General features: G+C 45.2%; 1 protein-coding gene across 12 annotated transcripts in view; it reads right to left on the bottom strand.

Moving 5' to 3' along the window:
- The window catches only part of CADPS (calcium dependent secretion activator), a 374,844-nt gene that overhangs the window by 42,932 nt on the left and 306,815 nt on the right, over nucleotides 1-25,097 (bottom strand). For all 12 annotated transcript variants that reach the window (XM_040454550.1, XM_040454556.1, XM_040454553.1 and 9 more), the window contains one exon: nucleotides 3,993-4,025. In XM_040454550.1, the coding sequence (XP_040310484.1) occupies nucleotides 3,993-4,025 (33 nt within the window). The remainder of the gene's footprint in view (nucleotides 1-3,992; nucleotides 4,026-25,097) is intronic.

Raw genomic sequence — 25,097 nt, 5'->3', positions numbered from 1 at the left:
GAAAATATTCTTGGCTAAATGACTGATGCTATTAGATAAATGAGGCTTTATACCATATTGCTTTCCTTTCCTTTCTTTCTTTTTTTTTTTTTTTAACATTTATTCACCTTTGAGAGACAGAGACACAGCACGAGTGTGGGGAAGGGCAGAGAGAGAGGGAGACACAGAATCCGAAGCAGGCTCCCGGCTCTGAGCTGTCAGCACAGGGCCAGATGAGGGGCTCAAACCAACAAACCATGAGGCCGCTTGACTGAGCCACCCAGGCGCCCCTATACCATACTGCTTTCTAAACACAGTGGGGAAAGCTTCAGATGATGGTGTTTAGTATCTCGTACATTGTTTACTTCAAATATGGCTTGGACAGGCCGAGGATGGAGATTTTACCAAACGTATAAAACAAACAATCTCTGTATAGTTGACTCCCTCCACCTGTGGAAGGTATCATTTGTGAAGAAGCCACTCTGTGGCTTAGGAAAAATAGGACATTTTAATCATAGCTTGCCCCTACCAGGTACTTCTGAGCTTGAAAACAAATTCAAATTTTCAGTAATTTCAGCAAGCCCTAATTAGAAATGCAAATCTGTCATGTATATTCGGCAGGGTCAAACACTACATCTAAGACAAAGAGATAGGCTTTGGGGATTACACAATGTTTTGAATGACTGGTAACAGCACTTCTCTACATTAGTGCGGATAATTAAGAGACAGATCTCTAATGTAACTAACTACTAGTCCCCACAAGGAACTAAACCAATAAACCATGTGCCAAAAACCTCACAGGGCAACACAGATGAACTCGGAGACATCAGAGCCAGAAACACCTCGGAAGATGATTTCACCCAGAGGTCTTAACCCTGGCTGCAAATGAGAAGGATCTGGGGAGCTTTGGGCAATACTATCACCAAGACCCCTCACTCCAGAAATTGTTTTAATTTGGCAAGCAACCTGGCGCTAATGCTCGTAAGGGCTCCCCAGGTGTTTCCAATACGTAGCCAAGGTCCAGACTCATGGGTTTAGCCTACTGGTTCCCAAACCTGCACTCTCCCAGATCAGCTCTTTGGAAAGAGATTTCCAGGCTCCGCACCCCTCCCCCCCTCCCCCCCTCCCCGCGAACTATTGAAGCAGAATCTCTGGACACAAGGGGCCTGAAATCTCTACTTAAAAAAAAAACAAAAGACAACCCCCCTCCCCAAACACTGCCAAGTATTAACGCTGCACATTCTGGGGTGAGGACACGTGATTTAATAGGTGATCGTCCCCGGTGTGCCAGGACACTGGCTCTTCAAAACAGAAGACAGAAACAACAGAACAAAACAGCAAACCTTGACTGGTTACGCCTGCCAATCTCCACGGTGTAACTATTCCCTCCTTGGCTGAGTTCAAGCTACCCATGTGCCCCGACTGAAGGCAGAGTTGGAAAAACATGCACACAACTGACTCCTGGAAGGCAGGGCTAGCAGGCTTTCCGGAGTCAAACTGCTGGCACTTAAACCCTCACGCCCCGATTTACTAGCAGGTGATGCTGGACTTGCTCTTAACCTCCCTGTGCCTCACTTTCCTCACCTGTGAAGCAGGGTGATCCCATTCCCCTCCCATAGGGTTGTTTGGAAAAGCACACGATTACTGTAATTGACCATATGTAAACATGCACAGACAGTACGCCTGTGTATTCTGTGCTATTATTTTCCATAACATTGTTTATTTACTAAAACACAATATTCTTGCTATGATATTATGTGCTATAAAAATAGATGTTAATCAACTTGATTTTAAAGGGTATCCTTGTCCTGAGCCATAACAACTGGTGAAATCATGGGTTTGATGTGCTAACCACATTTTTTTCTAATACTCCTTAAATAATTACTCAATTATCCCAATAAAGATGTCGGTCTATGCTCGAACTAAAATCATCTTGCAGATGGCATAGTGTTTAAGGGGACTGGTTTAAATCTCAGCTCTGCCACTTACCAGCGGTGGGACCCTGAGCAAATGACCATCTCTGCGCCTCAGCTTCCTCATCTTTAAACATTTGAAGTGCTTACCTTAGAACAGTGCTTAGCACACAGGGAATGCTTTATGAGGCTTGGCTGCAATTGCAATTATTATTATATTATGTATCAGCAGTGGCAAATGTACCACAGTTTGGAACACGTTGCATCATTTTCTTCTGTCTCCCTAGAGGGTGCAAATTCTGCTAATTCACTTTTGTTCCCTTTCGTGTAGATGTAGAGCCTTCCCCCCCCCCCCCTTAGCTTTACAATAAATCTAAACCTGGTCTGTAGGAATTAGGTGGAAACCACATGAAATCACTGATGTTTGACTTTTTGGACCCCCTCCCCAAAATAATTTGACCTCCCCAATAACTTCCGGTGATGGCGATGATTGCCGGGTCAAGTTTCTCTGGGTATTTGGAGCTTGCCTGCTGGGCACCTGTTTAAACCTCGCCGGGGAGATCGCCCCTTGACTTGGGGGCCTATAGACACCAGATCTTCAGGCTGGGTGCCTAGAATTTCAATTTCTATTAGGGCTGCAGACCGTGCAGGTCAGGACTGCTGTCAGCAAATTCATCCTCTCTCCCTGCTCCCCTGTGCAATACAGTGCGAGCACCCCCTTATCTGCCTGCCCAGGGGCTCTGCTCCTGCTGCTCAAATGTCTAGGGAGTGCCAGGTATAGTGCTGAGAGTTCCATATATGTGTGTCATTTAATCTGCACAGCAAACCTGTGACTTGGGTATTATTACCTCTCTTTTAAGGGTGGAGAAATAGGCCCAGAGAATTTGAGTAGTTCGCTCCCTGTGAACTGAAAGTTTATACTTTGGGGCTTGGAAAAATAAATTACTTAATGCCTCTCCTGGCTGTGGTTGTGTGTGAGCTTTTTCTCTTCTCCATTATAAAGACTCTCTACGTGAAGGAGTCTGAGGTCCCTCGATGAGAAGTATTATATAAATTCAAAGCATAATTATTGATTGTACATTCTCTCATTAAACAAACAAAATGTATGCTAATGCTAGATTCACTCCAATTTTCCATTTTGCCATCCTTTGCGAAATAAGCCAATAAACGATTACACACTTAGCTTCCTGGGGAAATGAATTTAAATGTTAATATAAATCCTTTTAGAAAAAAAACAAATTTTAACAAATAAGTATTTGAACAAGGAGGGCACTTAACCACGTTCAGAATGAGAAACGTTCAGTACAAGACCCTTGGTGGCTGTTGAGATAAGCTCTCTAAATTTAATATTTTATAATAGACTCACACCTCTTTTGTTAGAAATGGAGAAACAGAATCATTTTCTTTTCCCCTTTATTGGAATATATTTAAATCTCTCCAATTTTATTTTGCTAATAGGCAGGGCAAAGTCTGTCGATAAATGTATCCTGACTTATCACAGGTAATCCCACACTCCAGCGTTCATGTGTAGTACTTAACCTCAATTTAAATGTAAATTTTGGGCAACCACAAGTGCTTTATCTGTGAACTTTGAGAGCTCTCTTCATTAATGAGGTCTGCACTAATTATAAGCAGTTCTGTAAGATTTCCTTAAAACAATTGCAGAATTGACCCCAAAATGAACAAATTCAGAATTTATTTGTTTAAAAAAAAATACTGGTACCCTTGTGCAAATTTCTAGCTCACGGAGACTCCCAAGGTGTGCATACGGGAGGGGAGGGGAGGAGGCCGATAGAGAATGACCTGTACCAGAGAAACCCAGGAAAATGAAACGAAAGGCCACTGGGTTTACTCTCAAACAGGATCTCTCTTCTGGATGAAAGAAACGATACCCTCTTTTCATCTAAAAAAAAAGTTTTACCATGAAATACTCTTGGCTTCTCTCTTTCTGGTGATTCAAGTCAGAGATATGCAATTTAGTAGCAACTAATGAAAACAGCATCATTCAATTTCTCATGAAAGCAAACACATACACATGCGTGCACACACACACACACACACACACACACACACACACGAAAGCAATTTTCGAATACTCACAGGTACATCCACATATTTGGAAGCTGCCTTCACCTAAGGAGGAAAGAAGAGGGCAGAAGTGAGGTTGGTGTTTATGCTTCATTGTCCACAGCTCAGTGCTGTGTCACCATCAGTCAATACAATACACTGGCACACGGAGCTGACCAGGAAACACAGAAAGGTACAAAAAAAATAAAATGTGATGTCTATTCTCTTTCCCAAGCTGTAGCTACCGCTTTGGAGAGAAAGAGAGAAAAGAGAGAGGGAGAGAGAAAAGAGGGAAGAAAGGTAGGCAAAAGGGAGAGGAAAGGAAGGAAAGGAAAGGAAGGGAGACAGGAAGAAAGGGAAAAAGAAAGAAAAAAGAAAAGGCAAGCAAATATTTACTGATCAGGATCCTGTGGCTGTTGTGGGAATTCTGCATGCTCCTTTGTCCCTTTAAAAAGTAGAAAAGCCGGGCGCCTGGGTGGCGCAGTCGGCTAAGCGTCCGACTTCAGCCAGGTCACGATCTCGCGGTCCGTGACTTCGAGCCCCGCGTCGGGCTCTGGGCTGATGGCTCGGAGCCTGGAGCCTGTTTCTGATTCTGTGTCTCCCTCTCTCTCTCTGCCCCTCCCCTGTTCATGCTCTGTCTCTCTCTGTCCCAAAAATAAATAAACGTTGAAAAAAAAATTAAAAAAAAAATAATAAAAAGTAGAAAAGTAACTAGCTAAACCGAAACTGATTAGTGGAGGGCTTGCTAGTCTAGAAAAGCAACTAAGGCCGCTGTTACTTCCTGTATTTTGGGTCTTTTTGTCCTGTGGCCACGGGTTTGTCCTAATGGAACCCTTGAGTTTCAGTTAAGAGTCTTAAAGAGGACGCGGTGTGGTGGGCGGGCATCCTTAACCCAGAGGGTGACAGGTGTCTGTGGGTGGGGTTGAGAGAGTACCAGAACCTCTCAAAGCCTGTCCCAAGGCTGTCGTTCTGTCTCCTGGTCTTAAATACTAAAAACCCCAGACAGGAAGAGCAGGAAGTGGTTATGGAATTTATTTTCAGTTTTTGGGGAGAGAGTGCGGTATATATCTGAGAGCATGGAATCTGGAGTCGGGTGTGGGTTCAAATCCCAGCTCTACGACTTACGAGCTGTGTGACCTTCGGCAAATTACTTCGTCTCTCTGAGCCTCAGGTCCCACATCGGCCAAAGGCAGAGATGCTAATAGATACTTACTTTAGCAGGTGATCTAAAGGTCAATGTACACAAGGTTCTGGGACGTAGTAGGCATGGAACGAATGGTAGGGAAGGTGATCAATTCATAAGCACATCTGGGGGGGGGGCTCTGCGTGCTGTGGGAAGTCAAGAATGGCGAGGTTGGAGGAGTAAAGCCCAAGGGACTTATTTCCTTTTGACTTGGCTCTTGTTCCTCGAGGCACAGGTGAGACCAGGGGGCTACGTTTGGGGTCAGAGAGGGTTTTGAGTCTTATTGGAAACTACAAAGACAGATGCACACAAAACAGTTAGGACGTCTTTCACATCACAGGTAGGGCTTCCTCTTGTCACTTGGCTGAGGCCACTATCAGGAATCACAGCTTCTACCCACATGTTGCCCAGTAAAGTGTCCAGGGGAGCATTTTCCCCAATTGCTCTTTTCTCAAGGCTCCTTTTCAAAATACCAACTCCCAAGGGAGAAAAGCCAGCGAACCAACAAGGTAGGTTGGCAAGAACCCAGGAGTAAGAGTGGACAATTCTCAAAGTGGCAAAACTAGTTGACCCTGAGACAGTCATGTCAAGTCCCACAGACTTGGTCTCTAGAACTGGGTGATGATGATTCTGTGTTCTTTGCAGGGTTGAGAGCCTGACCCAGTGAAAAAACATATGAGAAAGTGTTTCAGAAACTTTAAAGGGCTGACCACACACATCGATGAGTTAATTCTTGAGAGGGCAATGCATCTGAACACCCGGAATGAGCACCAGCACCCAAGGTAATTCCTCGATTCTCTTGCTAAGGATGCTCTTAAAACCCTACATTTTTCTTTGCAGTGTGGACTGCAACTGTAATTCCATAATTTTGTGCAATGTCTGTCTCCCACAGAATGTCTTGTCTTGCTCACAGCTGTGTCTCTAGTGACTCACTTGGTACCTGGCTTAGAAAGGCCGCTCAGGGAAAATGCGCAGAAGGAAGGAAGGAGAGAAAACAAGTGACCAGCGATGGCTTCAGGGTCGTTCAGGAATGAGCAGGGAATGGCCAGATTGAGAAGCCATTGCATGAAATCAGTCTGAAAGCCAACATTGTGAAAGCTCATTCCTGCAAAGGCTGCTGGGTGAAAGGAAAATGGGGGGCCATTAGAGGGATATGAGGAGGGGCGCCTGGGTAGCTCAGTCTGTCAAGCATCCGACTTCGGCTCAGGTCATAATCTTGTGGTTCGTGAGTTCGAGCCCCGCGTGGGGCTCTGTGCTGACAGCTCGGAGCCTGGAGCCTGCTTCGGATTCTGTGTCTCCCTCTCTCTCTGCCCCTCTCCCACTCATGCTCTGTTTCTTTCTCTCTATCAAGAATAAATACACATTTAAAAAAAAAGCGGTATCAGGAAAGCTTTCCAGATTTTGCACAACTAATGTTTCTACTAAATGATCCCCAAAACCAAATTTCTCCTGTCCATTCTGGATGTAGAATTTAGTTTGGGCAAAAAGTTGGTTTTCCTTTCTTTCAAGTCTCCCGCACCTACAATACCTAACACTTATGCGATGTTTTTCACTTGGCAAAACACATTCATGGACAGTTTCTTCTTTCAGCCACTCTGCAAAATGAGGGCTAGGAAGCATCTCTATTTTACAATTCAGAGCACCCAAACCCTCAGAATTTATTTGCTCATAATCTAGGCCAGAAGGCAGAGATGGCAGGACTCACATGTGGTCTCCTGAACTCCCAATTTTCTCTTTGGAACTCCCAATCTCCTCACCCATTGTAGAAATGTCTGAGGGACTCAAGCATCAGTGGTTGGGGCAGGTGCTGGTAAAATCATTCTTCTCAGCTGGAAACTGCCTCTTTTGCTCTGTGGAGTCAGTGCTTGGCAGTTGGTAAGAGTTTTGCTACAGCTGAAATGATCAACCTTTAAACACGCCTACTCTCCATTTACCACTAACATGCAGTTTCGATCCAGAGAATGACACCAGTCAAATTCTATTCCTTTTGAGGCAGTTTGGGAAGATAAGGCAAGCTGTATGTCATGAATGAAAACCATCCACTCTCTTACACACAGCAGCCTTCAGTTTTTCATCAGATAACTGCTGACTTATACCTTGTCTTGTAGATCTCCCTCCCATCCCATAGTGATAGGAAAAAAAACAGCTCAGAGTAAACTGTGGTCCTATTATTATTTAGAGTATTGTTTTGGTGTATCGTTTTGGTTCTGGCTACTGAACTTTAAGAAGGAGGTTGACGAGGGGCACCTGGCTGGCTCAGTTGGTTGAGTGTTTGACTTCGGCTCAGGTCATGATCTTACGGTTGGTGAGTCTGAGCCCCGCAGTGGGCTCTGTGCTGATAGCTCAGAGCCTGGAGCCTGCTTCAGATCCTGTCTCCCTCTCTCTCTGCCCCTCCCCCACTCACACTCTGTCTCTCTGTCTCTCAAAAATAAATATTTTTTTTAAAAAGTTAAAAAATAAAAAGAAGGAGGTTGACGGTAAGGATCCAGGAGAGCCTTCTATAAGGAAAGTGAAAGCAGAGACATCTTGCCTAGAAAGGGAGGGCTAATGTGGCCTTAATTACGGAGCATCCATGTAGAAAAACTAAGCTTTTTCATGGTGGTTCCAGAGCATGGAATCAGGATGGATGAGTAGAATGAAGGGCCCCCAGAGAAGGTTCAAACAGCTCTCTCAGTCCATCCAAGCACTGGTCGTCTCTGACGGTCGAGCAGCTCAAGGGGAGGCTATATAGGGTGCTCTGGATGTGAGCCTTCCCCTCGTGACAGGTTACATCTAAGGCTGCTTCCTGTTCTGACTCTAGTCTCCTTAAGAGGTAGGAAGCTTTCATCAGTTCTATCTTTTTATAGTAGATGCTGAGGTATAGCAGAGCGAATAAATTGGCAAAGCGAGGATCAGAGCTCTGGTTCCTGAACCCACTCCTGCCTACCGTCAACAGCGCTGCCTTTAAACATCACATTTATTTTCAGTATCCGTAGAATATGTTTTTGCCAGCTACGTTCCGAGAGGAAGGACCAGATCCTCCCAGCTCATGAGGGCTTCAGAATTGTTGCCAAGGGTCGGAAAAATTCAAGTGCACACCAGACGCTGCCTCTAGATTAAATAAACAACAGGCCTTACAATGTACACAAGACACTTTTCCATTATATGTAGATAGGATTTTAATGAATACGCGTTTCTTTAAAAGTACTACCTGTTTCATAGAATTTTGTCATTCTGTATGTTTTCCCATCAGCGGTTCTAAAACGTGTATGTGTGTGTCTATCGGTGTGTGTACAATTTTTTCTTCTTTACCTTTAAATATTTTTTAAGTTTATTTATCTTGAGAGAAAACGCGAGAGCGTGTGAGCAGAGAGAGAGGGAGGGGATCCCAAGCAGGGTCCGAGCTCTCAGCGCAGAGCCCACTACGGGGCTCAAACTCACAAACCGTTGGATCATAACCTGAGCTGAAACCAAGAGTCAGACACTTCACTGGCTGAGCCACCCAGGTGCCCCTCTTTTTCAACTTCAGAAGAAATCTTCCCAGGGAAGTGGCTAAGAGGATGAATTCGGGATCGGTAGGGTCAGAAGTCTGGCTTTGCCATTTTCTAGCTTGTGACTTTGGGCAAGTTATTTAACGTCTCTGAGCCTTCTCTGCAGATGGGGCGCTCCTAATAGTACTCAAAGGGATACTGTATGGATTGAATGAGATAATCCATCTAAGAGTGTAGAACAGTATTGGCATGGGGTAGAAGCTATTGAAGGTGACTTTTCTTAGTGGTTACTGCAAATACTAGCTTATTAGTACAGATGGAGTGCATGCACCTTGTTCTGGTGATGGTGGTGACAGTTTCACCCCTGACCCCTAGCCCGTGGGCCATTTCTTGCCATAAAAAGGATGCTGGAATCTCCCCAGGTTACCAGCAGGTATCTGGGCTGACTCACAGTCTGGTATACTTTCTGCCAATTTAGTGACCATCCTATGTACAAGAGAAAACCTTGAGACACACAGCAAAGATCTGTTCCCTAACTCAGGATGGCTGGGTTTATGCACGAGTAAGAAGGCAGCTTCCCAGGCCAGGGCGCTCACTTATATTCAATAACACACACCTACAGCTCTCCAGGACCAAGCCGGGTCCCCAGGTGCTCTGGGACGCAGGAGATAAGGTCGGGGTGGGGGGAGGGGTTTGCCCCACAGACCGGTCTGGCACCTTTTCTAAGCAGGCACTCAACTGCCCTCAAGGGAGAGGCAAGAACTGTGACTTCAGCCAGATCTCATTTCCTGAAATCCTGATGGTCAGATGGCACGAAGAATACGCCTTCTCCAGCAGTACCATGGGCACCCACGCTCTCGCCCCTGACTGCCCAGACAGACTTTCCCAGTTCTGGGGTAGGAGGTCAGAAAAAGAAACACAAGGTAAGAGAGGCTGAGGGAGACCTCAGGAACCAGAGGCTGAGGGAGACAAGCTGTCAGTGAACAACTTGTTCATGTTCTCATATGCCCGAAGCAAGGAACACTTACTATGTACAAGGCACCAGGTCAGGGGCTGTGCTCCATCAGAAGGCATTTGCTCCATGATTCCTGGCCCCTTTCTTAGAGGATGTCTAAGTGCACAATCCCTCCAAACACAGAATGAGTCATGTCCATCCAACAACTAGTAACTATAAGTAACATTTCAGAGTGCTTATGACTTGCCAGGCAATGAGTCAGGGATACCACATTTGTTATACTGAATCCTCATGACAAAACTTCAAGGGGGTCCTATTAATTATTCCGTTTTACGATTGAAGAAACCAAGGCCCAGACAGATGAACTTGGCTTAAAGTCGTACAGCTAAGAAGTTAAAGCTTGAGACCTCCCACCTCCTCAGCTGCCCATTATTCAGTAAAATAAACCAAACAAATATTAAACCACCTTCACTGACCAGTCATATTGAAGTCTTGTTTTGTGTGCGTGTGGGTGTAGACACAACATAAAATGCTTCTCTGGGAACAATGTATGAGGGATTTGAATAATTATCTGCACTGACTCAGGACAGAAGGTCCAAAACGGTTTCCCTGGCCTGAATGTCCCAGCTAATTGCCTCGACCCTCCACCTGACTTAGCGTGTGTAGACAGGCTTAATGGTTTCTCTATTGAGCTCTTCCATTATTTTTCAGGTGCCCAAGGTAATCTTTTCATTGAACATTCACCATCCTGGGATTTTCACAATGCTGATGACTAAGGGATTTTCTTCTGCCCCGTCCTAATAAGGGGACCTGAGTTAATCATTGTGTGGCTTTGATAGGGAGCACCGTGGGGGCTTAAACCACTTCTCTTGCTTCATTAGGGGAAAAAGCAACCCAGGTGCAGACCACGAGGACCTCAGGGTTTGATACTATTAAATCAATGCACAGACAAAAAAAAAAAAAAAAAAAAAAAAAAAAGTGGATTAGGCCCTTTTTGCAAACAGAAATCTGGTGGGTAAGATTCAAAGATGGAAGAAAAAAGAAATCTGAACAGATACCACTGCATTAGTGACTGCCTGAGCCCTCCTTTCTCCCCATGGTCTCTTAAGAAAACACCCACCAAGGAAATGATTTATTCTCTGCACAAGCTGACGCTACCCTGGCTTGTTTGACTTCACAAGCGCTTCGAGCTGATTTCTCTGCCTTTGCCTAGAAACTGCCAACCACAGCATCGCTTCAAGGGGCTAGCAACATTGACTTCAACATTTGGCTTTTGAGATTACTGCTGTAAAGAAAACTTTGCTTGTCTTGTACCTTTCTCCATTTCTCTAATCCAGGCGATCATTAGAGATCTGGAGTATTATTATTATTTTTTGCAAGTTGAGGCAGTTCAGTGTGTAAAAATGTTACATAGGGCCACCACCATCCAGAAAATGATCACGTCTCTCAGGTTGAATTTTATCATCTATCACCATCCTCATGTCTATGGAAAGCAAGGACCTCTGTCTCTCTCTCTCCAGTACCTACACTGCCTGATATATGGCAGGGGATTGATAAAAATGTGTTGAATGCATGAACTTCTGGGCATGGCCCTCTGTTCTTAGAACCCAGGATAGAGGTTTCTAGTATTTTCTTGCAGTTGGTGGTTAAGTTACAACCGTCTTAAAGGACATTGAAGAAAATTGTAGGCAGGCGCCATCAATTCAAAAGGAACTGGTATTTGTTGCCTCTGTGCAAAGAGCTGAAAGGGTCTCTTGTTCCTGTGTAGCACGGGCAGTCTGGTGCAGGAGTGAAGAGTGAGGGGGCATGAGTCCGACACAGAGACTGGCGTCTGGTTCTGTTCACCACCAGTTGTGTGGCAGGTAATTAACTTCTCTAAGCATCAGCTTCCCCATTAGAATAGAGAGAGAGCGATAATAATACCTCCGGATGGGGTGGTTGGATGAATTATTAATAAACAAAGACAGATTTTAAAAGCATTTAACATGTACAGGGAACTAGTCTAAGCATTTGTTCTGTATAGATGTGTTTAGTACATGTTAAGGATTAAATGGGTTAATGTATGCAAAAACCTCTGCACAGGACCTGGCATGTAGTGTGCGTTCAGTAAATGTTGGCTATTATTTTTACACTCTCTTTTCCTTCCGCCTCCAAAGGGGCTGATTTGATTGGTCAGGTTCTAGGGCACTGCTCTGAGGTATGTTTCCTAGCTAGCCATATATCTGCACACTTAAATTAAGTGCTTCAGGTGAGAGGGTATGACCTACGTTGCAGTAAGAGGCCTAGCTGTCTTACTTCTCTTCTCTGCTGGCTCAGTGCCTAGACCCTCTTTCTGATTCTATTTCTTCCTCCTAGAAGGAGATCCCAGGAGAAGAGAGTGACTCTCTCTAGACTTTTCTGCATTGGAATGCGGACCCAAAGCCCAGTTCACAATGTGGTTGCTTGTTCGCAAAGAAGCTTGCCATCATTTATTTTGCTCCCTCTATGGACATACCATTTCCTCACTGAAAAGTGGAGTCTCTTCCTCTACCCCCTTGAGTCTGGGCTGGCTTGGCCTGTGACTGCTCTGACCAACAGAACATGATGGAGATGACACCATGCCAGTTTCAAGCCAAGTCCTGAAAAGGGCTGGCAGCCTCTACTGCCTTACTCTTGAAAGTCAGCTGCCACAGTGTGACCCCCCTGACACCACCATGCTGCAAGAAGCCCAAGCCATTTGGAAAAGGTTGGCAGGATAAGATCCATATAGGTAGAAAGAAGTAGTATGCAGACACATCAAATTGTCAGCTATTCAGCCCCAGCCCAGCATAGCCACCTGCTGAATGCAGCCCAACGAGCGACCCCAGTCAAAGCCACATGAACCACAGAATCTCCTAGCTGAGCTCTTCCCGGATTCCTAATCCACAAATTGTGAGCAAAAGAAAGTGATTGTCTTAAGCCACTAATTCTGGCACAGTTGGTTATGCAGCAGTAGACAACCAAAACTTAATAAGGTGGTCCTTTATCTCATATTCCCCTACCTTTATCCATTGCATGTATTTCCCTGGAGGATGCTGTGGGGTGGTCCCTGATGGTCTAGGACAGGATTTGGGTATTTCTGGCTCTCCTGGCTATAAACACATTAGTGACTAACCTGATTTTCACTTGATACTTAGTGATATTTGTTGAGCACATATGGGTGGGGTACTGTACCAGGCACCTTATGAATAATTAGCTCAGTCATCACTGTAGAACCCAGGCAGGCCCATTTCACCATCCCTGCTTAACAGAAGGATGCTGAGGCTTGACATGGTTAAGCAATTCTCAAGAGGTGAACCCGTAACTGGTGGAGCTGGAGTACAAGCCCAAATCTGGTTATAAAGTGCAGAGCCCTTTCATTATATCAAGTTGTTGCTGTTCGGAAAAGGAGGTGTCATTCTAAAACCACTTCTTACCTACTGACCACCCTGGATCTGGGAAAAGGAGAGCCTATTTTGTGGAACGTGTAGAGGCTTTGGGTCACGTAGATCTTGGTTCGATTATGCCCTATCACTTATTAGTTCAATGACCTTGGGAAAAATTATGAAACCTTCTATGGCTTCTATAATCTCATCTGCAAGATGAGGATAGCAATAACAATTCAGGGGGTTCTTCTGAGGTTGAACCTGTTAACATGTCAAGTCAACAGTGCCTGGTACAGGGTAAGAGCTCAATAATCATTAGCTATTATTGGTAGTAGTGTTTAATTCACTTGTGGTTAGCTGGGAGTTGACTATGCCAAGTGTGTTCCCATCCATAGCTTATAGACTAAAGCTGGCAAACTATGGCCTGTGGGCCAAATCTAGCCTGTTGCTTGTTTTTATGTGGCCCATGAGCTAAGAATGGTTTTCACATTCTTCAGTGGTTGAAAGAAAATCCAAAGAAGAATAATAGTTCCCGAAATGTGAAACTTACAGGAAATTGACATTTCAATGTCTGTAAATAAAGTTTTATTGGACCACAGCCACACCCACTCATTTATATCTTATCAATAGCTGCTTTCATGCTACAGGGGCACAGGCTGAGCAGCTGTGACTGAGACCACATGGCCTATAAAGTAAAAACTACTTACTATTTTGTCCTTTTGAGAGGTTTTCAGACCTCTGGACTAGAACACGCTTAAGTGAGAGATAATGGAATGGAGGCGGGAAAAGAATCACAAAATGTAAATGCCTAATCTTAATGTGACCATTAACTAGTTGACTGATGTCAGCTACTTGCCTAACCTCAGGTCCTTATTTATCATAATAGGGTGCCAGGCTGAGGATTTTCTTTTGACTCCTTCTAGAATTAAAAAATATGTCTTTCAGATGGTACAAGGCAGGTTGGTTCTAGGAAGAATGTGGGATAGAAGTACTTCCCACACCTTGAAAAAGTTGTAAATACTCTAGTAGTAAAACAAGAGGCTTATTAATATTGTAGTATTAATAAGAGCTCTGGACATGAGGCTCCAGGAAAAATATAGTACCCTGGAAAAGGAAAAGTAGTTGAGATACATAAAGACCACCCACACAAGTACCAGAGAATATAGCATGGCCCAGTGGGTAGACTTGGCAAAGAGATAAAAGGATTACCATAGGTAGCTTGTGCTAAGTATCCACCCTGTGCCAGACCCTGTTTTCTGCGTTCTTCGTCCAATGTGATATTCCCAGCACCCTCTACCTGCAGCCCTCTTCATCTGCATCACTTTGGGCTGTGGGGAAGATTCACAAAGATAATATGCATAAAGAGGCACAATACAAAGTTGCGGCAAACACTCAGGGTACGCTAGCTCCTAGACTGCTACTTCTGGAATGAACAGCCCAAAGGAACAACCTTTCTGTGGCCAAAGAGTAAGCCCCTCTGTGAACCTACCCTGAGTCCCGACATTTGCCCATGTCCTTCCTCAGCTTCCGGTTTTCATTTTCTTTTTTGAGGCAGAAATGCAGTCAGAAGGGTTGACATCTAAATGCATATGGCCCCATGAGAAGCATCGTTCAGGCCAGTGATGTGGGAGAAGCTGTGACCACATCATTGATCAGCAGATTGGAGACAGCTGGGAAAAGATATGGGGGCTTCTAGAGGGGAGCAGAGGCAGTAGAGGGAAGTGGGTGAAAGCACAGACTTTGGAGTTGGGTCACATGGGGCCAAATTCTAGTTCTTCTCCTTACTAGACAAGGTCCTTGACTTTTCCATGGCTTGCATCCCTCATCTATAAAATGGGGATAATACTACTTTTCATAGAGCTGTTGGGTTTTTAACTGAGTTGGCAGATCAGTTCCCAGGGCAGAGTAAATAAGAATTATGTGTCTGCCATTATTATCCTTCCTGCTGAAAAAACCAGCTGGTTCTCAGTAATTATATTTGTGTATTAAGCTTGCTCTGGCCCTGCATTATCCAATAGCTACCTGTGGCTATTTAAATTTAAATGACTTTGGGGCACCTGGGTGGCTCAGTCAGTTGAGTGTCCGACTCTTGATTTCGGCTCAGGTCATGATCTCACAGCTCATGGGTCTGAGCCCCTCGTCAGGCTCCGTGCTGCCAGTGCACAGCCTGCTTGGGATTTTCTCTCTCTCCCTCTCCCTCCACCCCTCCCCTCCTCACGCTGTCTCTTTATCTCAAAATAAATGAATAAACGTCACAAAAATGTAAATGAATTCGAACAAAATACAATTAAAAATTCAACTTCGTAGTTGTACTAGCCACATTTCATGAGCCACGTGTAGCCAGGGGCTGCTGAATCAAAGCAGTTAAGATACAGAATATTTCCACCACTGCAGAAAGTTCGATTCGACGGCACTGAGAGACTCAAGAGACATTCATAATAATAAAGGTTATTACATTTTTAAATGTTAAGAATGAAGAGATGTGCCATTCAACCCTAAGTTGACAAGAGGACAAGAGATCAGTTGGAAGAGGAAGCAGGGGAAGGAAAGGAGCAGTGGTGTCAACAGCCTCCTTGGGTGGATGAAACAGGAATTAAAAGTAGGTGGGTATTATTTAAAGTTATCAAGATGCCAAGAGAGGAATGGCAATATTAATAAAAACCATGACAGGAAGAGGGAGGGGGCGGGGTGTAAAATAACAAAGTGAGCAAAAGCCCCATCTATAGTAGGGAGTCAAATAATCTCTCAGACCACTAAACCAAGAAATAGCAATGTAAGAACAGTACTTGGAGCTATGATGATAAAAAGAAAATTGTTTCAAGGGGCTCTTCTGGGGTCAGGGATTAAGGCTGCAAAGGGGTAGGACAGAGAACTGTTGTTTCTTTAAAAAAAAGATATTACTTGGGGCACCTGGGTGGCTCAGTTGGTTGAGCGTCCGACTTCAGCTCAGGTCACGATCTCACGGTCCGTGAGTTCGAGCCCCGCGTCAGGCTCTGGGCTGATGGCTCAGAGCCTGGAGCCTGCTTCCGGTTCTGTGTCTCCCTCTCTCTCTGCCCCTCCCCAGTTCATGCTCTGTCTCTCTCTGTCCCCAAAAAAATAAATAAACGTTAAAAAAAAAAATTAAAAAAAAAAAAGATATTACTATGAGTGACTGTACTACTTCATTTTTAACCCTCTATGTATTTCTTCTATAAAAAATTCCTGAAACAAGAACAAAACGAGTGGTAGAATTTTCAACATTCTGGTGGACAATGGCATTTTGCAGGAGGAATTTGTCTCCTCTAGAGTAACTTCTTCAAGGTCTTTGGTTGACGGGAACGGGATTCCGGGTTAAAGGAAAAAAAAAGCAAAGGCAAAAAAAAGCAAAATCTAGCAACCCCTCCCCCTCCCCCCCCATACATAATCTGGATGCTCTAAGTGCATCTTGGGAAGATGAATACATTGTTAGTGCCAACCGAGGGACTGACTGCCTGGGGGAGACAGAATGTACCAGTGGGTGGATGTACTGGGACTCTGTGTGCGGGTGAGCATTTGAGCAAACCTCAGTGGCTCCTGCTTGGGGCCAAGTGACAATCATGGTGAAAGCCCCTTACAACATTTTCTAAGGACTGGAGGAAAGTATGACCCTTGAAATATACCTGGAATCATAGACAGCATGATGGATTCCCGAGCTGTGTCACCAAGGGGATGAAACACCTTCTCTGCTGGCCGAAGATCAAGGGTGTTTCTGGCCAATTATGAAGTGCTGTGCGCACCTAAGCGCCATGTAAACGCCACAGAGAGGCACATACGTCGTGAGGCCATCTTCCCTTACTTTCCTTTTTAAAAGGGCCTGAGTTTATAAGTGCTGTTTTTACAGATGTGGGAACTGTGACACCCACAATTCTTTATGGGTAGCTCACCGGGTGGACGTTGCTCAGAAAAGCGTGCATTTAAAAGAAAAGAGTGAAACACTGAAATGTTTAAAAATAAGGTTTCCCTCTGTTCCTTATAAATGGAACCAGTGTTTGAAAAAATTTTCAGATAACAGAAAGTGAATACTGGAGTCCAAGTCTGGACTCTCTTGCGATCTCAAATACTGGCTCTGTGAGTTTGGGAAAAGCCACTGTTTAGTTTTCTCAGACAACATAGAAATACCTAATACCCGATATACATGGTCATATACAAAAATATGGATGTATTTACCAATGACTGAATGCCTGACACCACCTTATTCAATTCTTATCACAACCCGACTTCTCATCATACAAATGAAGGAACTGTGGCTCAGAGTAGTTAAACTGCTCTCCTCGCGGAACACAGGTAAGAAGTAATAGAACTAGGATCTGAACCCCGGTGGGTCTAACTTCAAAGGATCCGCTACTATATTATGCCGCCCCCTATGTTGCCTTACGTTATTCACAGGATAGTTTACCGAAGTCTGAAGATAAAATCCAGATGATGACAGTGGAGGTGCTTCAAAAAGCAAGCAACGTCCTATAATGCTGATATTCACCTGTTGCCCTGCACAAGACCTCATACATCACTATCGTGTAACCATCATGCATATTCTGAAATGACCTCTGAGGACCTCTGTGGGGCTGGAGGAAGGTGGGAGAGGGCCCAGGCTTTCCTGGAAAGCGTCCGTAGGCAAGATCACGGAAACCTCAAATTGTAGGGCTGCTGGTTGATTGCACGGCTTCTGTGCATGTTCATAAATATTGATTGTGATTAAACTATTATCATAGTAATGAGGCTAATAATGCCTCCTACAGCCCATCCCACCACACTACTCAAAGTCCCTACCTTTCATTAAACAAAGAGCTGCTGGCACTGCTGGGGAGTTGGGCAAGAGGCAGGGAAGTGATCTCTATTAAGCAAAAGCATTCTGTTTCATGCGCTGATTAAGAGCCGCAGCCCTCATTAACGAGCATTGTTCGGATCTCCTGTTGCTCAGGGTACTGTGCTCCGAGACTGGGTCCAGGAAGTGTATGTTCTCATCTCTCTTCCCCCCTGGGGCTTCCGAACAGATGCCCTATTGAAGTAGACATGTTTTTCCTTCCAGTTTCCCTCATTTCTGTCCCAATCCTTCATTCCCAGAGAGGATTTCGGCAAGGCTCAGGGCCTCCTTCAAGCCCTCCCTTTTAATGCTACTAAGACTTAGCAATGGTTGCATGCTTATTTATTATTTGCCTGGCATAAGGCTAAGCAATTTATAAGTAATTAACCCTGACAACGGAGGGCAGGATGGTGATTATCATTTATGGAAGAGGAAACTGAGGTTCAGAGAGGTTTAACAGCTTCCTAAAAGACACAAAGCTGGAAGTATCATGTGGCTTCCTTGGACCCCAGAGTCTGACCTCTTAACGAGGCTGTCCTGCTTTTCCATTTGTCTATTTACTTGGCATGCTCTCAGTTTAGGAGAAACTTGGAAGTATAAATCAGAAAATTTCAATTTTATAAAATCTCCAAGCAAGGGGGAGCCTGGGCTGCTGTGTTGGTTGAGCATCCGACTCTTGATCTCAGCTCAGGTCATGATCTCATGAGTTCAAGCCCTGTACTGAAAAAAATAATAAATAAAATAAAATCTCCAAACAGGTACAAAGACTTCTTTTTATTTGATGGTAAGTAGGGGCCTCTGCCCACCTCTGGCATTTTTGGGTTTTGCTCTGCCTTTGGAACACTAAAAGGCCCAACGGAGTGCAAGCTAGAAGACGGGAAGGCCCACATCTCACCTGTGTCCCTGGCTTCTGCCCGACCTTGGTGCTAAGCAAATGAGGGCCGTGCTGTCGTGATGCAACAGTCATGTTTCTGCACGAGGGGATCACCTGGCGGCCTGATGTCCTCCGCTTCTCCCCTAGCAGCCTCAGCCTGAACTTGAGGGCACACGTTGTTTATATCACCACTGCCAGTGACAACCTATCAGTCACTGTAGGTCCGCTATACAGTGGAGAATTTGTTTTTTTCTGCTTTGTCCTCATCTCAGGTAAAGAGTGGGCGAAAACAATGCACGGGTTTTGTGTCTAAACCAGAGGTTCAAGTCGTTTTCCTTCTCTGGTCTCAGTTTACACAGCTGCAAAATAGAGCAGCGAGAAGGTACCACAAGTTCCCAAACTTCTGGCACCAACACCGCTGTCCTGATTTTGGCTACGGCCCATGTGGCGTCTGTACTATATTTTATTATGTACTTAATTTCTTCTTTAAATTGGCTCACTTTTTAAAGACTTAATTATAAAGAGAAGATGGGTATCACTGCCATACACAGAAAATCAGCAGTAAGATAAAATCAAGAGGAGAAGGAGGTAAGAGTAAAAGTACACAAAACACAAAAATAAAATGACGACATTCTAGGTAGACACGGTTGCCTGTAGGGGGTGCTGAACCCAAGGCCTGCTTGTTCTTTCTCTTTGTTACACACGAATATGTGATATTTTAAGGAAGTGTGAGAGGCAGATTATCACTCACTGGAAACTTTCTCCTTGATATAAAGATAAACATGAGAAGAAAATTAAAGAGGGGATAATTCTCTTACAATGGGATTGGTGCTATTTCATGTGGCGTTTTTGTGGCGTCTAATATCATCTCAGGTACCAGGTGGTGTATCTCCTGTGCTTGGGAAACACTCAGGGATACGTTAGTAGAAAGGAAGAGGGAGGAGGAGGAAGAGGAAAAAGAGGGAGGCAGACACCACGCTGTTTGGTAGCCTTTGCCAATTCTGTGGTGCAAACGATTTGACCATGGTCAGTTTCAAGCTCCCGATGGGGCATCACTGAACGCAGAGCTGCGAAGAGATGTGGAGAAGTGGCTGTGCCCAGCAGGTAGGAACGGAGAAGGTTCTAGTACAACACTGGAAACGCTGGACCAGAAAAATCTCAAACGTTCCTTCTGTCGCATGCCCTCTAGATAGCAACTTCCAGACAAGAGATAGGGTCTTCAAAAGAAGATCTTCCTATCTTTACAACTCCTAGCTTAATAGTTTACATATAGCAGTCATAGAAAACATGGTAGCAGATCAAGTGATTGGTTCTAGTACTCAGCACTCAGTGACGTAACCACAGTAATAACCACAATAATAACAAAAGCTAGCAAGTATCAGATGCTTACCTCATCCCCGGTATATAACATTTTCTCACTTAACTCTAACAACGTCGCATAATTTAACTCTCATTATTATTCCCATTTTATAGGTCAGTAAGCTAAGGCCAGAGGTTAATCAATCTGTCCAGAATGATACTCCAGTAAGGGACAGAACTGGACAGGCAAGTAACCTAGTTGCATAACGAAATAAACCTGATTCGACCTAAAATATGCACGGGGGATGGGTTATTCAAGTCTGGTTAACTGAATATTTTGATTCATAGGTATTCTAGAGGCTATGTGTGAATGAAAAATTCTGGAAGAATTAAAACAAAACACTAAATGCTAAAATACACTAAACTTAATGGAAAACATCTCTGATGAATCCAAGTTTTGTGTATAAGAATGTGCCGAAATAGAAGCTACTGGAGAGTCTTGGTTGATCCTGTTCTGAGTAGTGATTTGGGTTGCTTAGGAGAAATGGTTAATAAGCCAAGGACTAAACAGGTGAGAAAATGGTTGAAAGTGCTAGATCAGGTGAACCTTCTTACAGGTGTAGGCTGAAGGTAAGACTAAGAAGGGGTATTTACTGAGCTGCCACAATGTGCCAGGAGACTGCTCACTATAGTTCTTTTTTTTTTCATTTTAAAATGTTTACTTATTTTGAGACAGAGAGAGAGGGAGACAGAGCACAAGTGGGGGAAGGGCAGAGAGAGACACACACACAGAATCCGATGCAGGCTCTGGGCTCTGAGCTGTCAGCACACAGCCCGATGGGAAGCTCGAACTCATGACCTGAACCGAAGTCGGATGCTTAACTGACTGAGCCACCCAGGCGCCCCTGCTCATCGTGGTTCTACTCATCTCATCCGCTCCCAGACGTAGGCCCTAGCACCCCCACTCAACAGATGAAACAACTGAGGCTCAACAAATGGCCAGTAACTAGCCCGCATTTCTGTTAGCCTGGGCTTCACAATCCTCCCTCTCCCTCTCCCTTTCTGGTGACCGGCGTCTCCCTGCAAGTGGTTTGGAGGTTAGGGCAGCATCTCTGACTTTTAATTTCAGAACAATTATCTCATGTTTGGAGCCCCACGTGTCTTCATTACGTCTTTCTTTCATGGCTGTCAGTTCTGTGACCTCGTCACTTAGCACCTGACGGTCTGAAGAAAATACCATGTCTGTCTTGTGTTCATCTGTCTACCAAAGAATTTAAAGGGGAATGGTTAACTTTGGATGCTTATTTTTTTTCTTCTTCTTCTTCTTCTTCTGAAAAAGCTTCTGAAGGGCTGCTTTGGACAGCAGGGTATGTTAATTGTCAGCTGTGTTTTCAAGGCATGAACTGGAAAGGAGGAGGATGTCCTACTAGGTGATAAAATTATCTGAAATAAACCCCAAAGTGGATGTCAAGTTCTGAGCCATTGGGGAGTGGCTGATGAAAGAAGTCGGTAGAAGGCACGGCAGATCGGTGTTTTACAGTTCTTGAACACGTCAGAGCATGGTGCTTTTTTGGTCTATGCGAACAAAAACCATTAGACAAAATAAGTCTTGCCTTCCGATGGTGGCCCAAAGCTTCAAAATCAGACTACAAACACAACGTCAGCCGGTAACAGGAGCTGGTCTCTCGGGGACCTCTCTTCCCTTCTCCAGCTAAATTAATTTTGATAATGCCCCTTGGCAAACCCTTAGATACCATAACCATGGGCAAGTTGCTTCATGATCAGGCTCCAGACTAGCTGCTCCCTAGCTCTATCCCTATTTTAGTCTGACATTTACCCGAGTCACAGTGAACTTCTGGTTCCCACAATGCATGGGACCTTCGCTTCCTCCTCAGTGTCTTTGTGCCCTGCAACAATCCTTCTCTTATTTGCTACACCCATCAGACCTCACCTCAAACGCCATGGCCTCCCAGATGATGTTCGGTTCCTTGAGGCTACCGCCCCATTGCATCAGCTACTTCTCCCTCTCTCGGAAAACTTGTCACACATGTGACTTACTTGTTGAGACTGTATCTCCCTAATGAGAATATATACTAAGAGGCATTATCCGTCTTGGTCATTGGTAAGCTCCCAATGCCTAGCAGCAAGTAAGTACTTAACAAACGTGTGTTGAATGAAGGACTAATGTGAAACTGAAGATTATCTGGAAAGCACAAAAGAAGTAGGGGGCTTTTGAATGTCTATTCCTTTGGTTTTATTGCAAACCATGTGGCGGGTAAATTACTTACAAAATACTTTTAGTGGTAAGGTGTGAAAAAAATAGAGGACTCTTTCCCTTAGAAATGGTATCGGTAAGTGGCTTGTTCCTGGGAGAGTCATGAATTGATTCCATTTATGAGTTTCTGTGCTTCTGTGGGGAATAACATTCTGAAGATAATAAAAGAGTAAATCTAAGGTGGAGTCTTAGTTGTTGTATGACTTTGGACAAAAAACTCAACTTCTCTCATCTGTAAAATGGGGATAATAATTGTATCAATTGCATTGATACATTGATACATTGAGAATCGGATGAGAAAAGGCAGGCACACTGCCTGGCACATAATATATGTTCAATAAAGGTCAGCTATTACCAACATGGTTGGTGCTTCTGTCCAAGGCAGGCACCTCCACTCTGAAGGGGGGAAGTCAACTGACTTGACTCACATGGATTCAGCGTCTGATAATCTAAGGATGTTGCCTTCTGAAGGTAGACCAAGACCTCTCTGTCTACACCATCATCACCAGCCCATAGTATAAAAAGCCATGTCTCCTCTGCTGGGCATTCCCTGAAGCCAGAGCAAAAATGGGACATCGCTGGAGATAACAGTAACAATTACGAACACTCACCCCATGCTAAAATTTGAACTGCTTCCTGACCAAAATAGTCTGTGCACAGAAGTGAATTCTTTTGATCCAGTTCTGGCTTTTGACCAAAGTGGCAGTCTTGTTCTTTGGCATGACCTCAAGAGCTCTGCACAAAAGCCGTCTACGCTGCTGGGTGATCCGCACTAACACCAGTCCTGGTCTCAGATTCTAGCAGGAAGAAGCATGTCTACTTTGTTTCATTTCTAAGTGACAAACCAATTAAAAGGCTGGCAAATGAAGAGGGAACAAAGGTGGATGAGGGTAATTTGAGACCTAGGGGATTGTGCATACCGTAGTGTTTGGGCCCCTGACAGCTTTTAATAGGGCTTTACCCTGCCTGACCAGAGTGGCTTCCAGGGTTCCATTGTGACCATCTCAAATGGCTGGCTGGTTGGGGGAACCTGGAGTGAATTCTCGGGGCCTTCGGAGGATTTGAGGTAATTATTCTCTCTGCCAGGGGAGAGGGTGTGGGCTCCTCCTACATCATCACCCTTCCTTAAAGGCTCCGGAGGTTAGTGGGAGAGAGCATGCTGGTCGAACTAGAGGACTTAACCTCTCCAAGCCTCCGTTTCATTGTCTGCAGGCAGAGGAGCGTTGTTGGAATGGCAGCGTTCAGAGGATTCAATGAGAAAAATATATTTAAAGCACTTAGCCCTGTGCCAGGCACTTAGCAAGTGCTTAAAGAATAACGTTGCTCCTGTAGCTATTTTAGACTTTGGAATTCATCTAATAAAACCATCATCGTATTATGCCGAGGGGAACTGAAAGCCAAGGTGGGATCCCATGTTCCAGGTCACACAGTTCCGGGGTGAGGGGCAGGGCTGGGGCCCCAGCCTGGGTCTCCCCTCTCGGGGCTTTTTGCCATGTGCCACTGGCCTCTCAGGACCACTCGGCACAGAGGAACTCTTCAGGACCTCACCGCGAGGGACCTTCCACTTTGCTCCTTCCATCGAGTCTCCGCCCCCAGCAGGTGCTCAATCTCTAAGTCCTGTCCATGCTACTTCCAAACTATGCTGCAAAAATGCCTCCTGCTTTCCTGCCTCCTGGTCATTGCAATTGCTGCTCTGTCTAGAAGATTCTCCCCTCTCTTCAGCTGTGGCTGGCCCCTCTTGGTTTCAGTCCACGTCTCCTCCTCAGAGACCTTCCGTGACCATCCTAGCTGAAGCAACACTACCCCCCACCTCCTCTCTCTTTCTCTCCCTTTCTTTCCACTTTGTGGCCTGTATAGCACAACCCCTACCCTATACTTTTTTCCCCCCTCTTTTATTGTCTGTCTCTCTTCCTAAATGTAAACTCCAAAAGGACAGAGAACATGTGTCCCTTGCTCACTGCTGTGTTCCGGCACCTAGCACCACAATAGCACTCGGTAAATACGTGCTGGGTGAACGAGTGAATGAGAGAATGAAGGAGCCAGTGGATTCCAGAACTAGCATATTTGTTAACACCTGGATAGGCCCAAGGAAAGGATTTTAATTTGTTCGGAGAGGGACCTAGGCACCTGCTTGTCGCCCTCCCTGGCCTCCTAAAAGAACAGCGTGAGGCTACCCACCAGACAAGGACCCTTCCAAGCAGGCAACCCACACAAAAGCACATCTTGCAGTCAGGGGAAATGGGAGGATAGTTGCTAATTGCGACTTCCAACTGGGCTGATCTTTCGAAAGTTCGAAAGGCGCCTGCCTCCAGAAATCCCAGGCTGCTCCTGCTGCTGAGGCTGCGGAGGGAGGAGAGGAGGGGCGCGCCTGGACGCCTCTTGGGCTGGCACGAAGAAGCCACATCTCCTCCTCCCTCCTCCCCCCCCCACCCCCCAGCTCCTCTCCAAGAGAGGAAGCAATGCAGATGGAGACGAGAAATAAATATTCCTGCCTGCTCCGTGCCACTGCAGACGTTTTCCAAAATGTCTGGCTTGGACCATGAAACCAAGCCCACCCAGGAAAGGAGGCGCTCAGCGGGAGAAAGAGGGGGAAAGGGTGGCATATTTGTCGATACTTGTCAGCTTTCCGGGGGGCACAGCACATGGCTCAGCCTTGGCAGCCCCGCTGAGGTGGGGACGTGGTAAGTGCACAGTAATACTTGAAAGACTGAATCCGAGATGGGAGCAGTGCTAAGGGAAGCCTTGCCAGGGCGTCGGCACCTTCTCGACGCCTTTGTCCAGGGTCCCGGGACTCACAGCTGGCTCTCTCATCGTTGGTTCCCAGGCTCTTCCCACGACGCCTGCTGCCCCTGCTCAGCTCTTTCCCTTCCCCTCCACTCC

Source organism: Herpailurus yagouaroundi, unplaced genomic scaffold (assembly GCF_014898765.1).
Source record: "Herpailurus yagouaroundi ecotype Mexico unplaced genomic scaffold, PumYag 213, whole genome shotgun sequence".
Lineage (NCBI taxonomy): Eukaryota > Metazoa > Chordata > Mammalia > Carnivora > Felidae > Herpailurus > Herpailurus yagouaroundi.
Note: the sequence above shows the minus strand (reverse complement) of the source record. Positions and strands in the feature narration are given on the sequence as shown.